Here is a 15,006-nt window from a genome sequence, read left to right as displayed (position 1 = left end):
TCCGAAACTTTATGCTCAAACATCCCCTGAACTATCTGCATTACAATACCATAGATCAGTAACTTCGCTATTTCAATCGTATCGCTTTGCAAAATCTGCCTTCCTCCTGCTACAACTCTCGGGTCTTTCTTGACCCAGTTATGTCTTCTTTTCTATCCCTTGTGTACCTTACAGTGTCACTTGGGTCTTTTTCGACCCACCCCTTTTTCATTCCTTTGAAGACTTTTCTACCTTTAAGAACAATATGGTATTATGATACGTTCTTTAAACATATAATTGTTTCTTTATAATTTTTCTATATTTCTCTAAAGTTTTTATTCTAATATATTATACATATCCCGGGGCGGATTTGCAGATTTGACGCACCAAGGCTAACAAGTATCTGCCGCCATTTCCGCAAAATATCAAATATATTAATTTAAAACAGTCGTCACAATTTCAAAATTTATTCAATATGGCAACTCACATGGGTATGAGTTCTTACTGATTCCTAATTCGTTATATGAAAAAGAAGTGAATTGTTTTTAAGGATTAAACCTTTTCCAATTTCTTTCGCGCAAAATTTGTCGCTCCCCAAAATTTATCGTTCCCCCAAATTTACCACTCCCCAAATTTGACGCCACTAAAATTTGACACCCCCAAAATTTGCGGCCCCCAAATTTGACGCTTCCCAAATTTGTCGCTCCTCAAAATTTTCCGCCCCCAAAATTTGACACTCCCCAAATTTGCCGCTCTCAAAATTTGTCGCTCCTCAAAATTCGACGCCCCTGCACACCACTTCGCCCAAAATGTCACGCATAGAACGTCAAAAAACAAGGAAGTGACCATGGTCCAAATTAAATTCTCCAAAAATGCTTCTACGCCGACAGTTACGTGTCCATTTCGATTGGAGTAATGGCGGTTGCAGGGTATTGGGAGCGATCGAGACCGTTTACACGGCGAAACACAGGTGTACGCAATCGAAGACAGGTGAATATGGGCGTTATCGTGATACGATCGCGCACGTAAGCGACATGGGTGCACGCGCATGCACCGGGGTCACGGCGGATGCACCATAGATGCATCATAGTTGGTGGCGTCTATGCCGCCGCGGGGCTGCAGTTACACAATCCTCTCAGCCGTCGTGCGGATGATACCGCAATTCGCGAAGCGGGACCCGGCTGGCCAGCTCGTGGCGCGGTTCGACGTTTCCCTAACCGGATGCCCAGCCTCGTCTTTTCATAATCCTGCGCGCGATGGTTTCGCCGATCGGCGCGGGACGCCGGCGCGTAATGATCTATCTGCCCTATCGTCGAATCGGCGCACGCGAGAACTCGGAGGAGAAGTTTGCTTTCGTGGCGTGCGCCGTATGCAGATATTATAGGTACAGTATTTTTTAGTTTTCCCCGCGGAATGGCAATTTGATGTTTCTTTTCAGTTTTCTTCGGTTAAAATAAATCCATTTCTTTCAAATATTTTCACACCTTCGTTCGACTTGAATCAAGTTGTCCCGCACAGTTCTCTGACAGACTGGTGTGGATCTGCTTCAACTATGAACTTTCAAATCTTCGATGTCTTCATTTTTAAGGCTCGTATCGTCAGAAGAAAATATAGAAACCCAATGACGAATTAGCATTACCCTCCCCAAAAGCTATATTTTAATATCACGCGAGGTTTCGCCCGCAGAATGACAGAGTTTCAACTAATAACGGAGAATGACTCGAATTTCGTGCGTATTCACTGTACCGTTTCAAAGAGATACTGAAGAACTTCCAACACTATTTCAAGCTTATCTTGTTTTATTCTCCTAGCAAATTTCTTTGAGCATTCCTTTAGTAGATATTACTAACTAAAAGTATATTAATCAAGCTTTATACATACCAATGTAAATTATAATGGTTAATTCTAAATTTAATATTACTTTAAATATACTGCAGCAGCTTTTGTGACTAACTGTATTTGCGAAACACGTCTTGGATGCTTCCTCAAAATTCCCTTACTAAATACTGTCTACTTCCAAATTCGTTGCCCATTAAGTCAGTGCAGCAATAGTTTGAACGTTTCCTTCTTACTTCGTGCGTATTAATTGCCTACTAAGGTACACACATTGTGATCATTGAAAATGGCCAGCCTAGCTATCGGGATACAGGAAACCGTAGATATTAAAGGCAATTAAGGAAAGGTTTAAACATTCGGATCTACTCGTAGCATTGCTAATAACCTGCGACGATGAAGTGCAAACGTTATGTCTGCCTTCGAGGCTAATGAAATCGATTGTGAATACTTAAACGAATCTCCGCGTTTACCCTCTCAATATTTTCTCCTCTCTATTCCTCGGCTATCCGTAAATAACTGAGGCTTTTATGCGATCCTAATGGCGCGCTTAAGATATTCCCCTGGAAAATATTCTTTCTTTCATGTTTCCGATCGTTGCTACAAGTCCGTAGCTCGTTAAGCAATTTTTAACACCTCTCAAACAGGTAGATTAGCGCGTTTCCAAACGCAACGTAAATTACCGATCTCGTGCAATAACGCTTCCAATTGCGCGCGGGGAATATTTTAACGTCTTTAATAAGTCACACATACCACTTCGAATATACGTTAAAGGGGGAAAGCGTTCTCAAAATCTACTTTACTGCAGCATCAGTTCCCTTCCAATTTTACTTTGATTTATCAGAGGTATCGATGTATTACAATCTTTTAGGTAAGTACATTTCAAGACCGGTAAAGACACTGTGTTACAGTTAACGATGAATGTCAGTCCCAGTTTGGAAATAATCGTTGATCCTATTCAATAGAATAATAATTCTCTGGTTTCCTGAAGCAGGAACTACTTAGGCAAAACTAGCGATGGAATTAAACGTCTCGCGAGTAACAACGAAATCCAATGTACTCGAATTATATACCAGTAGTTTAAAAAATAAAGACTGTAAATCTCTGTAATTAGAATCGACTTGTCACATAAACATTTCAAGGGTAAGGGGAAAACGGGGAACGTCACAAAACAGCTTTATCTAAAAATTAAGTTTTAATACTTTAGTCCATCAGTAAAGAGTAAGACACAGGGTTCAATGATTTTAATTTTCTTCAATAATTTCTTGTTTTACCTTGACAACGGAAGCTTGTGCTTGGGCAAAGAGTGGGGACATTCCGTATTTTCTTGCAGTGCAGAGTGGACATTTCCTGCTTTTAACCGGTATATCAAACCTTTAAAGTTATTTTTCGGTGGTACTTGAACTTTAGTCCCAGTTTCCACCAACAAAATATGCTACAAATCGCAAAATCACGAAAAATGGACATTTCTTGTTTTACCCTGCACATTTACTATTAAAAATCTCCTTCTATCGTAGAGGTATTCCTACATGTACTATGATAAATTTCTACGTCTCGTACATACTTTCAAATTCTTTAACTACCTATGCCCTAGTCCAAGGTTTGAAACTCGCAGTCAGTCGAGTGATACTTTCTACGATGTTTACGTACGAATGCCACTCGATCTCGATCCACCAAGGAAACGCCTCTTTCACGGAGCTTAGCAAGAATTTATCACGAGGCACAGGTACATCAGGAAAACCGCGTCGAATGCAAAGAGAGCACGTACGCGTACTTCTGGGACGCAATATCTCGAAAGTTCTATCGCAGCATAGCAATGTGGGCCAAACGCAAAACCGGTTGCACGTCAGTCTCTTACTACCGTGTTCGCAGCGTTTGATGGAGTGCGGAAAGGTGATCAAATTAAAGGTATACGTATAGCGGATTTATTATATAAACTGCAACGAGGGGGGGGAAAGCACTCGTAACGCATAAGTGTCTGTGGACATTGCACAAGAAATGTTCTCGCGGAATTCTGCTGGATATCACCCATTTTCTATACTGTTATGCGTATCCTGATGAACTTTGAATTATGGTAAATCTTAGAATTTATATCTCTGATTGTCGCGAAGAACAATATTCAAAGATAACAAATATTCTCTTTCTGAAACAGGAGGTAATACACAGAACTATCTTCTGATCAGTCTTCTTACATTATTTATCAAATATAACTTTGTATACGCTCAAGTGTAGATATTTCCTTTCTTACCATTGTCTGCAAGTATTTAGATGTAAATGAATTGTAAAAAAAAATTCTGTCCTGCTAAGTTTTTGTGCCCACTAAAGTGTAAATCCCGATTGTATATTGTAATTACGGAAGAGTCGTTACACTTCTAAATATGTGAAGTGAAAGTATAGCCTACAGTGTTTAAAAGAACGATTTTGTCGACGAGTTAAACAACTTACTTTTGCGCTCCAGGTACCACCCGACTCTGCTAGATATATATCTGTTTATGGAAACTCTTTAACGTGGACGTTGCATTTTTCATTTTCCTCGCAATTTACTTTCTCTATTGTATTTCACCGTAGGTAATAAGACACGATTTTCGTGCTTTCTGATTAAGTTCTAAATACGCGTTTACATAATCCTTCAAAATTTCACGGTTAGAAAATGGGGGCACAGTTAGGCCTCGCATAGATCAAATTAGGGGGGTGACTGTTTACAACGTGGTGTTTATACAAGCAACGTTGGTATAGCAAAAGCTATACCCCATAACGTTCTATCGCATTTATTTATCCAGTAAACACCGCGCACCTGCGTTATGTGCCATTAAAACGAAGGGAACACAACTTTCTTTACTTCCTTAAATAGTGTTGCCATACTTTCTAGTTTCTAAACTTGCACACATTTCCCTGCGATCAAGTGCACACCAAATGTCGCCTTCAAGATTAATGTATCCCACAATTAGATCTTCTCTATTTCACTGAACTGCACCACTGATACTGTATCACTGTACTTTTGGACACAGAAAATCAATCCCAGGTAAATCTCTTCACTCCCACCAAAATATCAACAAACATCAAACCACAATAATTACACAGTGGCGCATATTCCTCAAACACAGACGAGCAAACTTTTAATTACCTTCGAATTTTATCCAGCTTCCATATAAAATATTCCAAATTCCTCTCACCAGGACTTCAGACTTCGTTCCAAGAACTATACCGAAATTCTAGGAAAATAAGTATCTCGAAGCTCGTGAAATTTAGACGTATCGAATATTTCGCCGTCGAGCTACTCCTGGTCGATTAATTATTAATTATTCGGTGACTGATCGTGCATAGCTCTCTTTGGAAGTCACGGAGACGCGTCAGCGGGTGCGATCGATTATTTTTCTATCACAATCACGAGGGAAATGTGACGTGGGATCGATCAGAAATGACCACTGGACACTGGAGTCTCGTTTTATCCGACGTTTGGCCGTTTAGCAGGGGACTGAGTTGCCGTGGCATCGTCCAGCTCGGTTCAACCCCGACGAGCTCGAAAGACACGAGGAGCGAGTATTCGGTGTCGCCAACGAGGTCAGGTTTTAAGGTAAAACCGGAGCTAGCCTTTGTGAGAGAGCTGGGACGAATTAAATCGCGTAATGCACGAGTGCTCTTACATCATCGGAAGAGCTGGTTTGGCCTTGCCCAGGCGTTTCGCGTTTCAGGGTTTCGATACGGAGTCACGTCGAAACAGAGTTGTAACGAGACTTTTCCATTACCATTGGCGAAATCGCGGAGTGATATCTGCATTTGCGCTCCAAAACAATTGTGGAGCAGATCTTCAGATTCAAACTTCATGCTTATGTAGCAAAGCTCACTTACGTAGCTATAATAATAAACATATAGCAATAGAAAATAAATAAATAGCAATATAAAAATTCTAGAGGCGCGCTGCAAATAATTATTTATTCATTAATCGCGAAAAAAGTGCAAGGTATGGAATTCCGGAAACTGGAAACTTTCTTGGGTTTCGAGGTGTTTCGAAGTCACGACGCCTCAAGGAACCCATCCCTATTTTAGGCATTTTTTTTATCACTACTGTTAAATGATATGGGCGAACAGTATTGACGCTCACTTTTTCGGGAGTGGGCGAGGACGATGTCGAAGTTAACCCGTGCTGTAGATGATACATTTTCGGGGTGAGCACAGACGAAGGTGCGCCGAGGCTACCCGGGGCGACAGCCACGCTCGTCATGGTCATTTCCTACGATGGACGCAGTCCTCGGCTTCGTCGAAGCACCTATCCGCGGCCTTTTGCGATCTTCGTAATTGTTCATTCTCGTTCCGTGGCCACTGAAACATAAATACACACATCTGTCAGCAACCTTTCCCTTCCTCCTCGAGCCTGCCTAATCGAGTCAACCCCCAAACCGTCTCTTAATCTAGCACGACTCAGAAGCCTGACTTCGACCAGGAACATCTTCCGTACATTGAAAAAAATATTAAATAAATACCGCGCCGTTGCATCGATTCTAAAAAAATTCTTCCTCCATCTACCTGGGTGTAAAAAAAATCACGAGGGTACTCGGTTATTATATCCCCTCCTAAACAATCTTAACGACGCAAGGATAAAAAAAAAGCGCGATTAAATCCGCATTTTCTACTTCATATCACCGACTACTTTCCAATGTACACGCCTGCCCGGACCGCTATATACATAAGTATCGCAGGCTGTTGACAAATGATCCGCGTGTCCGCGGTTCACGGTCTACTTAGTAGAAACGGGAATCGCGCGATCCTACGATTCCGCTTTTTAACGTTTTCGAAACTGCGGCGGTTCCATTTTGCTTTTTACGATCGGCGAAATCGATCGAGACCGTCCCCGGCTGCCGTTCCGGGCGAGGGAAGCGCGAGGACGAAGAAACTGTCCCCTCTTTTTTCCGCGCCCCGTGCCCCGTTGCCACGGGTATAAGATCACACCGAAATAGCGATTCGTTGGGCAATCGTTTCGATCGCATTACGACATTCCACAATGGCACTGTGTAATTTCACTCTCGCCGGGAGATCGCAGTTGCACAATTTTCGTCGCGCCAGACGAGACATTCGGGCGGACCTAGAAAGCGTCTAGGAAATGCTAATTTACCGGAGTGACTGGTCTTACCCGCCGTGTGTTGCGCGCGCGGGGCCTCCGGACCAATATGCCGGGCCGACAGGGACGATCTGGTGCAACGATCGCGGACCTGTTCCGCCGTAGTGCTGTCACATCTTCAAGCCGTAATATGCAAGTGATATCGCGCATTTTAATCCACCGCAATCGCGTCCTAGCAACGCAGAGGACAGGGTGAACGGTTGCGGGGATTTTAGATGGTAGACACTGAATTGAAAGGTGATATTGGCCATTAATGAAGAATCGGTTTTGTGCAGTTTTTTATGGACGAGAAATCAGGGATTGATAGAGATTTGAGTAATCGAGGTAAGGGAGTGAAATTTCTACGCGCTATTGAACCAGGCGAGGAAGGAAACGCAAAGAATTTGAAACTTGAACAATGTAGGTTGACACGCCTTCCGTAAAATCAACGGTGTAACTATACTCTCAATACTGTTACTTCGCAATGGTGGGATTCATTGCGATGCACCGGCATGTTGCCGACTGATTTTTATTTAACGATCATCGTGCCAAGCATTTCAACGAGTTGATCTCATTGCCGATCGCCGTTTGTATGGATTCATCTTATTGACCCCTTTATTATTATGCAGTTTATTTATACTATATACACGGCCGTTAATAAGTACTAGAACACTTGTATTTTGGGAAAATAAGATGTTTGGTACAGATTTAATACTTTTCACTGCTTTTAATTTAAAATACGAAATAAAGTAAAATTTGTTAGAGCTCCTTAGTAAATTTGCAACGTTTTTCACAATTATTCCACAGGTGTCCCAATATGTACTTACGAAGGGCGATGCATGTAACTACCTGTATAGGTGATAACTAGCCAGTTCGTAAAACAATTAGATTGCAATAAAAATTGATATTTAAAAAGGAAGATTCGCATTTGAAGGGATAACAGAATCGTGCAGTTTTAAGACTTTGTTCCACAAGGAAAATTAGACAGTTTGGGCTTTCTATTATTGTAAATTAAGGTCTTCTACGTTCTACTTAGAGAGTTATTAAAAAAAAGCTGCAGTGTGACCGAAAGAAAAGAGCACGGGGAGGTAAAATATCGTAATCGATAATCTATATTTCATTTCCTTGTTACACGTTGGCTCCATGTGTCGGGGCAATTTGACCTAAATTCACTTAGAGAGTGGACCTGCAAACGCCGCCAGAAGTATTAATAATACGAGATCTCTGAAAAAGGAAGAACGGAGATGACGACTCCAGGGAGATTTCATTTTTGCCAGCGTTCATTTAACCAGAGCGAACATGATCTCGTTGGGTGGTTAAGTGACCCGATAACGGTTTACGAGAGAAACGGTTACCGGCTGGCGGAGACAGAGAAAACGGGCAGATGAAATGAAAATATTAGCAAACGGAAAAGTGAAACGGAGACAGACGAGCAGATATTGTACGTGCGCAGAAAGAAATAAGAAGACATTCCTCGATATTGCTGATTCTTTATAAAAAGGAACGTAAAATAAATGTGCTGTGAATATCACCAGTCTCTACAATATTTTCATGTCATCGAGATCCTCTTCTCTTTTGTTTAGTGGAAGTAGTAGCAGTCTTAACTATCTATAACACCTTGCAGAAGAGAAATATAAACCAATGAGAGTATCATTAATATCTATAACGTTAAATGAACTTTGTAAGCTGTGAAAATGAAGAATTGTAATGAAATTATTTGCATTTAGTAACTGGTGATATTTCTTTCGTTTGATCAAACACAGGAGTTGGTACATACCTACATATTGAAAAAATTAACAATAAGATGACATTTGATGTTTAGCTTGTTCTCTCGCTCAAAGAATAAAAGCATAGAAGTACATTCAATTAAATAAGTAAACCAATAAAAAAAACGTAGGTCGAACTACTAACTTTCTAACTGAAAGTTGCCAAGCCCTTACCATAATTCTTAAACAAAATCCGAGCGTCACTGTTTACAAAAGCGGCAACTGACGAAGAATAATTTCACTTTTAGTAATTAATCCTGCCACGTTTGCATCTGGATAGAGAATCTAAGGGAGGCGTAGCGGCGCAGATATCGATTTCGTAAGAGCTGGAGAAATCGGCGTCCGTTTTTACGGCTCACCTAGTCGAAACAGTTGAAGATGTTAAAACAATCAACGGAGATAACAGCCGCGATTCAGAAATCCGCGATTCTTCCCTCTTTCGTGGAAGAAAATAAGAACAGAGGAAAAGTCGAAAGAAGCGCCAAGAGCAGAGCGTGAACATCAGTTTATCATTCTTTCCAAGCAGAACGTTTCCATCCTGTTCTTCGTATATTTTTTATCACTCTCACTCTTCGAAGGCAACGCGAAAAATGTCTAATGAGTTCCTTTTAACGGCTTCTCTTAGTCGGAGGCTTGCTGCTTTGCATTTGGCATTGCATCGTCCTGGAAATCAGTTATTAACGCATCGGTATCATCTATTTAAAGTACTTCCAAGTTAGGTATAAGATATTGAATCTATGCAAATAAACAAATAACGGAATTGTTGAAAAAAAAGTATTTCCAAGACATGGAAAGATTTGCACAGACTTAAATTTCATCGCGTAATCGAAGATTCTTGTTATTTTAAATAAATAATGAAATAATGTTTTCTTGGTTTATTTTAAACGACGAAGTTGTTTCTTTTCTTCGGTATCCTCTGCTATTTGCGTAAATTATACACGAACGTTCTGCGGAGGATTTCCTTTCGTACAGGAAAAGAAAATTCTAATCATTGGTCACTGAATATCTAATCTTTAAATATTTATATCGATAAGTACGGATTAATATGCATCTAATACCTACATAAAATAATTCATTTATTTTTTAACCGTGTATAACAACTTCTGTATTTGAAACTGGTTTAAACTGGTAAGATTAAGCTGATTTGAATATGCAGATTCTTATATTATTTTCTATAAATTTGTAACATTCAATATTTAAATATTACAATGACACTGTTTACAATATTCGTAAAAGCAAAAGGTGCAGCGCTACAAAATGCTCGATTAAGCTCGCACCTCTGCCATTGCAAAAAACGCAAATTAATGTGAAACGATGATTAACACTCCTGACAAGAAAAAACTCGTTTTGCATCTTCAGTGATAACGTATTATTATGACGTCTGCTCCCCCAACAATTAATTCTGCGACAGACCTTTTAAAACTGGCAACAAAAAAAAATGAACCTGCATAGATTTTACCATAACCAGTTAATAATTAGTAACGCGTCAGAAAATGCATTGTAAATCTGTTTTAATAGTAGGTTGCACGAATGATCCATTTGCGGTGCGAAAATACACGAAGGTGATCGCGGTGAAAGATTTTTATATTGAAATGTTGGTGTTTCGTGACACTTTCACAGGCTCAAAGATTATCGCCGCTTTAAATCTCTCGGTGATGAAATTTGCATGCTTGGGTGAAAAATGTGTTTCTAGCACATCTTGCTGCGCCGTGTTTTCTTAAAACCCGCTGCATGTTCTACGAGCATAACGAGACTATACTTTACGGTCGTAATAATGTTCGTGAACCAATTTGAAGAGATATCTCAAGTAAACCGTGGATCAGGATCTGATTACACATAACCCTTAATTACTACGTTATAGATCACTTATAAATGTTTCATTACGAAGATAAAATATGATTAATCACTTCCAAATAGAACTGCAAAACGAAAGGAATGTTTCGAGTAACTGATGTATCTTAAATATCAATTTAATACCTTCTTAGGCTTGCACTAAAAAAATTAGTTTCCAATGTTAATGCTCAAAAATTTAAGTTCACTAATGGCATCGTTTTATGTGTAAAATTTTAAAGCAATTGTTAAACATAATCTTCGAAATGAGTGTCGATCTTTTTATGACCATTCATCTCAAAGATTCATTATACAAAGGATATCGATAATGCAAATGACTACTTGGTTACTCGAAGCCCACTTTTGAACGATTTGTATATTGTCAAAAAGATTTTACACGCAAATGATTGGATGAAGAGAAGCAGGCAAAAGACTTTGTCTGAAAGGAACGACGACGCTAATGGCCGTATGCAAACACTTGTTGACTGTTACTTCTCAACACCTTGGATAATAATCGCAGCAGAAGCACATTGAAAACAGACTGGAGAAATGCACTTGAAATTAGCGGGAAAACAAGCTGCATTAGTGAATAGGTGGAAAACGATCTTGTTACACGATAACGCAACACCACGCGCGTCAAGGCTGCCGGTGGAGAAACTTCATGAATCAGAATATGAAGTCTTACCATATCCTGCCTATTCCCTAATCATTCGCCTACGGACTTTTATAGCTTCGCGCAAATTCATCCCCTTTTACAGCATAAACTCTTCCAAAAAGACAAATCCCTCCCCCACTTTCCAAGAATGTTTAACGTTTATAAAACCGAGATAGCGAAATTGATCATTGGAAGTGGTTCGAGAAATCATAATGAAGCTGTCCAACACTTTGAAAAAATTTTCTTTTATATTGTCTACTAAATCTTTATGAGATCACTACCAATGAATTTATTGGCAGTACTTTCACGAAGACCTAACGGGGAATATAGAAATTACAATTTTCATTAAAGTCATGTTGAGCTAGTTTCAGAGTACACGGTACTGGAAGTATTTATTGCAACATTCCAATATTAACCACGTAGAAAAATAATATTGCAAAAATGTGTATTGCTATGAAAATTCTGCGTAGGTACCTACTACATAAATTTGTGAGTGATGCAATAAATAGTTTCTGTGAGATGTACGAAACTCTCGGGCAGTACTTTCGATGGATTCCAGAAAATGTCGACGCGAGAGCACGCCGATGCCAATCAGCGTTTATGAAAGGATAAAGTTTTAAGAATGTTACGCGCCTTTGAAATTCGATTGGGAGAAACGCGATGTTTCACCTACAGGCACACGGTGCTACTTTTAATGCCACTTTTAGCTCGCATAAAATTGCCGGTAACAAATTACAGTTTCGCCGAAGAAAGGAACGCAAGAACCTGTACACGCGGAGAAACCCTCCGATAACCTTTCTTACCTCCACAATCGATCCAGCCGCTAACATAATTTCGTTTTTCTCTCGCTTTTACCGCGATACCGAAAGCACGTCGAGGAAAGAAACGAACGAGTTTCTTCGTGAAACTCAAGCCGCTCTAGCATCTAGTAGAAGACAGCTCGAGCTGTTACGCGAACCTGATCGCCTTCCTTCTGCTCCTTCGTATGTATATGTACACTATCGTGCAAAAGTTTCTTGCACGTGTCAATCACAGGGGTGTTTGTTAATTCTGTGGCAAGCCTAGTGTTAAATAAACGCACAGATGACGTCGGTTAAGTGAAATGTACATCCAAGTGTTCTTTTTACCAGTGTCTATCGTTTTCGGTTCATCACTGCTCATCTTTCATAGCTACATACTGTTTTTGAGTTATGCTACGTTGCATTTTTACATCTCCGATTTTTAAAAAAAAATAAAATTTGGATGTTTGGCAAATGCCGAGGGCGAAATTTTTTAGTAGTAAAATTTACTGAAACTTAAGAAATATGGATTTGGACAGTTTTACTAAACTCAAATATTGTTTTGATTTTAATGTCGATTTTTGAAGATTGAATATGTGATGTTAGGAGATATCCTCTCTAGGATACTTGGTGATTAACAGTTATGCAACCTTTACAGAGCTGTGAGTAGGTGTCAATGATAGTGACACTTGTGCTATGGAAACTTGTAAGTTGCATGTGTATAAGTTTATGTAACAAATTTCGGCTAAACCAGGTGAAGGATATTTTCTCCCAGCTTTTTACATATTCATAGATTAAGCAGTGGTCAATCACCCACGCTCCGTTTTGCGTTCACCCACAAAACGCGATTTATTTCAACATACGTGAAGCAACTACAAAGGTAATAAGTGAAAATGGTAAAATAAATTTCTTTAGAAGTTGCTCCACTTAAAAATCTACCACATGCACGTGTAATCGATCAATACACCATTTAGTAGATCTCGATATGAATCACTACTTGCTTTCGCGTTTGTGTATGTACAATGTCAACACTCGATACGATCGTGATATATTGTCGTGATCTATTCTCAATTGGTCTTGCTATCTCACTGTCAAGATCAACTATCAATTCCTACCAGATTATCGATGTGGCACGCTCCAGTACCTAATGGCAAATCTACGACACTAAGTAGTGATTTTTCTTTTGTAGAACTTTCAAGTTGAATCGAAGCGATTAGAAAGTAATTATAATATTTTGCTTTGTTTTGTCTCTACTCAGTAGAATTTAGAACTAATTTTTCTCGGAAAACAAATTTTCTGTCACAACATTCCGTCTCTAATTTCCACTCACTTCTTCGCGTCTAATCACTCTCTTTTGTGTTATACCCAGGGGCCGATTTGGGCATAGGCTAAGGAGGCTGCAGCTTTATGCTGGTAAATTTTGGGAAGCGACAAATTTTGGAGAGCGGCAAATTTTGGGGAGCAACCAAATTTGGGATGTAACAATAGTTGGGGAGCGATAACTTTGGGAAGCCACAAATTTTACAGAGTGTCAAATTTTGAGAAGTGACAAATTTTGCAAAGCACCAAATTTTGGAGAGTGATAAATTTTGGGGAGCGGTAAATTTTGAGCGAAAGAAATTGGAAAAGGTTTAAACACAGAGAGTCGAGACAGCTTTAAAAACAATTCCCTTTCTTTAATGTAGCGAATTAGCAATAATTCATATGTGAGTTGCCATATTGAATTAATTTTGAAATTGTCTCGACTCTGAAATCAAAATATTTGATATTTCGCGGAAAGGGCGGCAGACGCTTGTTAGCCTAGGGGCGCCAAATCTTCAAATCTGCCCCTGGTTGTGCCATGTATTTCTGGACATCTTGTACAAATGATGCTATAGTAGTTGTATTGTGATCGAAACTTTTGACCGGTAGTGTATGTATTCCAAGATGCTTCTACCTTTCCGTACCTAGGTAAACGTACTTTCCTCGCTCCATGAAAGTGGATTCTCTTTGGGCGTGAGTCGCGTGTACGCGGCTCGATTCTGGAGTGAATGGTATAAATCAGAGTCGAAAGAATCGAAGTCGATTGACGGTTCGCATGCCTGCCTTTCACGAAACTATTCCACGATACATTATACGTACAGCACCGCGAGCATACCTCAAGTGGTATGATTTTATGCACGAACTGATTTCAATGCTAATATCCAATTAATTTGAATATTCACATAATTTTGCAATTGTTTATTAGCCGTTCGTTAGACGGCAGCTGACTTGCAGAAAGTTGCTGCAGACTTTTCTGGTTACATAGAAAATACAGGCGAGTGGAATAAAAATTGTGCTTGAAATAAAATTTAATGAGCAAGGTTGTATTGCCATGGATTATGCACTAGCAGATAGATAATACGTGGCTACGTAAATGCAGCTCTAAATGCAAACTTCTATCGATAGAGAAGAAAGTAGAATCGATAAGTATCTCCAATAGAAATACTGTACGCAACATTAAAAGTAGCGTTGCATAAAAGTGCTATAAAATTCCAAACCTTCATTCCTTTCCGAATGAAATACACATATAAGCCATAAATCGGACACCCAATTAGCAGTGGTGGATTAAAGAAAAACGACCCAGGTGGCAAACGTTCCGAGGGGCCCATTTTTTCCGGAAAATGAAGAGGTAGTTTACTAAAAGCAAGCTAAGGGTAGTTGTACTGAAAAAAAATATAGTTTGGATAAAATCATAATTTTTTTTAAGGATGGGGCCCCAGGGTGCTTTCTGGGCAAGGGCCCAGACAACTGCTCATCGGCCGCCCTGTTAAATCCGCCACTGCCAATTAGGGTTTTCAATGTGCAAGGAAATTATTAGCATGACAGAAGTTTGATGTAGAATTTTGTTTTATATAAAAAATGAATAGCAACAAATCACGAAAATTGTCTTAAATTTGTTTCCAATAAAATCGACATATTTTAAACGAAGTAGGTATAGAAAAGAAATACGACCGCAACAAGAAAAAGCGATAAGATGCATTAGAATAGCATTCTGCGACTAAAAACTGATAAAAAATTCCAGTATATACTAGTAAACTATGTAAATGA

General features: G+C 39.5%; 1 protein-coding gene across 3 annotated transcripts in view; it reads right to left on the bottom strand.

The window, feature by feature from the left end:
- The window catches only part of Rhogef64c (Rho guanine nucleotide exchange factor at 64C), a 56,555-nt gene that overhangs the window by 23,777 nt on the left and 17,772 nt on the right, over window positions 1-15,006 (bottom strand). For 2 of the 3 annotated variants that reach the window (XM_076811941.1, XM_076811940.1), the window contains exon 2: window positions 5,915-6,132. In XM_076811941.1, coding sequence (XP_076668056.1) covers window positions 5,915-6,040 — 126 coding nt within the window. In that variant the 5' untranslated portion in view covers window positions 6,041-6,132. Of the gene's footprint in view, window positions 1-5,914; window positions 6,133-9,032; window positions 9,050-15,006 lie in introns of those variants that run through there. The other variant, XM_076811942.1, reaches the window with a different exon arrangement.

Source organism: Andrena cerasifolii, chromosome 5, assembly GCF_050908995.1.
Source record: "Andrena cerasifolii isolate SP2316 chromosome 5, iyAndCera1_principal, whole genome shotgun sequence".
In the NCBI taxonomy this organism is placed as follows: domain Eukaryota; kingdom Metazoa; phylum Arthropoda; class Insecta; order Hymenoptera; family Andrenidae; genus Andrena; species Andrena cerasifolii.
Note: the sequence above shows the minus strand (reverse complement) of the source record. Positions and strands in the feature narration are given on the sequence as shown.